We start from the raw sequence: 1062 nt of genomic DNA on the forward strand, positions 1-1062 counted from the left end.
AAAGCACAATTTAAAAGAAATTTTGAGCTTTTATATTTTATGTAGTTGTACATCTTTGGTTATGGCATATAACTGGTCAGAAAATTACTATTGATTTCACATCTACTACTACACTTGACATGGAATAAACCAAGGATATGCTACTCAACTATATAAAACATATATGCAATGTATCATCATCATCATATATATATGTGTGTATTTTTGTATACTTTATATATGTTCTGGTATTTTATACGTGTGTGTGTTTATATATATATTAAAGTCTCGTTAAAATTAGACATGCATGCAACATACATATATACACATGTACACACATTCACAAGAGTGTACAAGATAAGATGCTATGTCCCTTTTCAATGTTTATGACAAGAAATATGCCTAGTATAAATGTTGCTGAATGAACCAACTGCTGAGATTTTCAATGAATTCTCCTGGTTACAGATAAGTGATTCTAGTTATAAATTGAGTGTTCAAGACAGAGTATAGCTGTTTCTTTTTATTTTGGTTGTTTTTTTTATTTATATCTATCCTTATCAACATTTCTTAACTAAATTGTTTAAATACTTTGTTTTGCTTTTGAATTTTAGCTGAGTACTGAAAACTACGTGGACAATGACTGGTTCAACAGTTTTCTTGAAGATCCTGTTTTAAATGATAAGATGATTACTGATGCAGTTCAGTCTCCAAGAATCACATCTGACCACAGTTATTCTCTGAACAATGACCAGAGTCTTACTTCTCCACTTAGTTCCCTCTGCAAAATGGATGACTTTGGCAAAGGTAATTTTTTTTTTTTTTTTTGCATCACATATGTCATTCTTTTCAGTGGATATAATTTATTCCAGTTAATAATGTTTTGATTTGTATTTATACATTCTACTTCAGCAGCTTGTCATATATTCATTGATATCTTTTCTCGCAATAATGCTTTTATTGCACCCTAATCCAATCTGCAATTAAGTCACTTACCACCATATTATTTTACAAAGTGAGTTATATATATATTTTTTTTGTTTCAATCATTTGACTACAGCCATGCTGGAGCACCACCTTTAGTCG

The 1062-nt window shown here is 29.9% G+C and overlaps 1 protein-coding gene across 2 annotated transcripts in view; it reads left to right on the forward strand.

The window, feature by feature from the left end:
* The first annotated feature begins 563 nt into the window (after positions 1-563).
* LOC106880757 (cyclic AMP-responsive element-binding protein 3-like protein 2) overlaps positions 564-1062 on the forward strand; it is a 579185-nt gene continuing 578686 nt past the window's right edge. For both annotated transcript variants that reach the window (XM_089366693.1, XM_089366694.1), the window contains exon 1: positions 564-783. In XM_089366693.1, coding sequence (XP_089222819.1) covers positions 663-783 — 121 coding nt within the window. In that variant the 5' untranslated portion in view covers positions 564-662. The remainder of the gene's footprint in view (positions 784-1062) is intronic.

Source organism: Octopus bimaculoides, chromosome 19 (assembly GCF_046866305.1).
Source record: "Octopus bimaculoides isolate indiv1 chromosome 19, ASM4686630v1, whole genome shotgun sequence".
NCBI classification, from domain to species: Eukaryota; Metazoa; Mollusca; class Cephalopoda; order Octopoda; family Octopodidae; genus Octopus; species Octopus bimaculoides.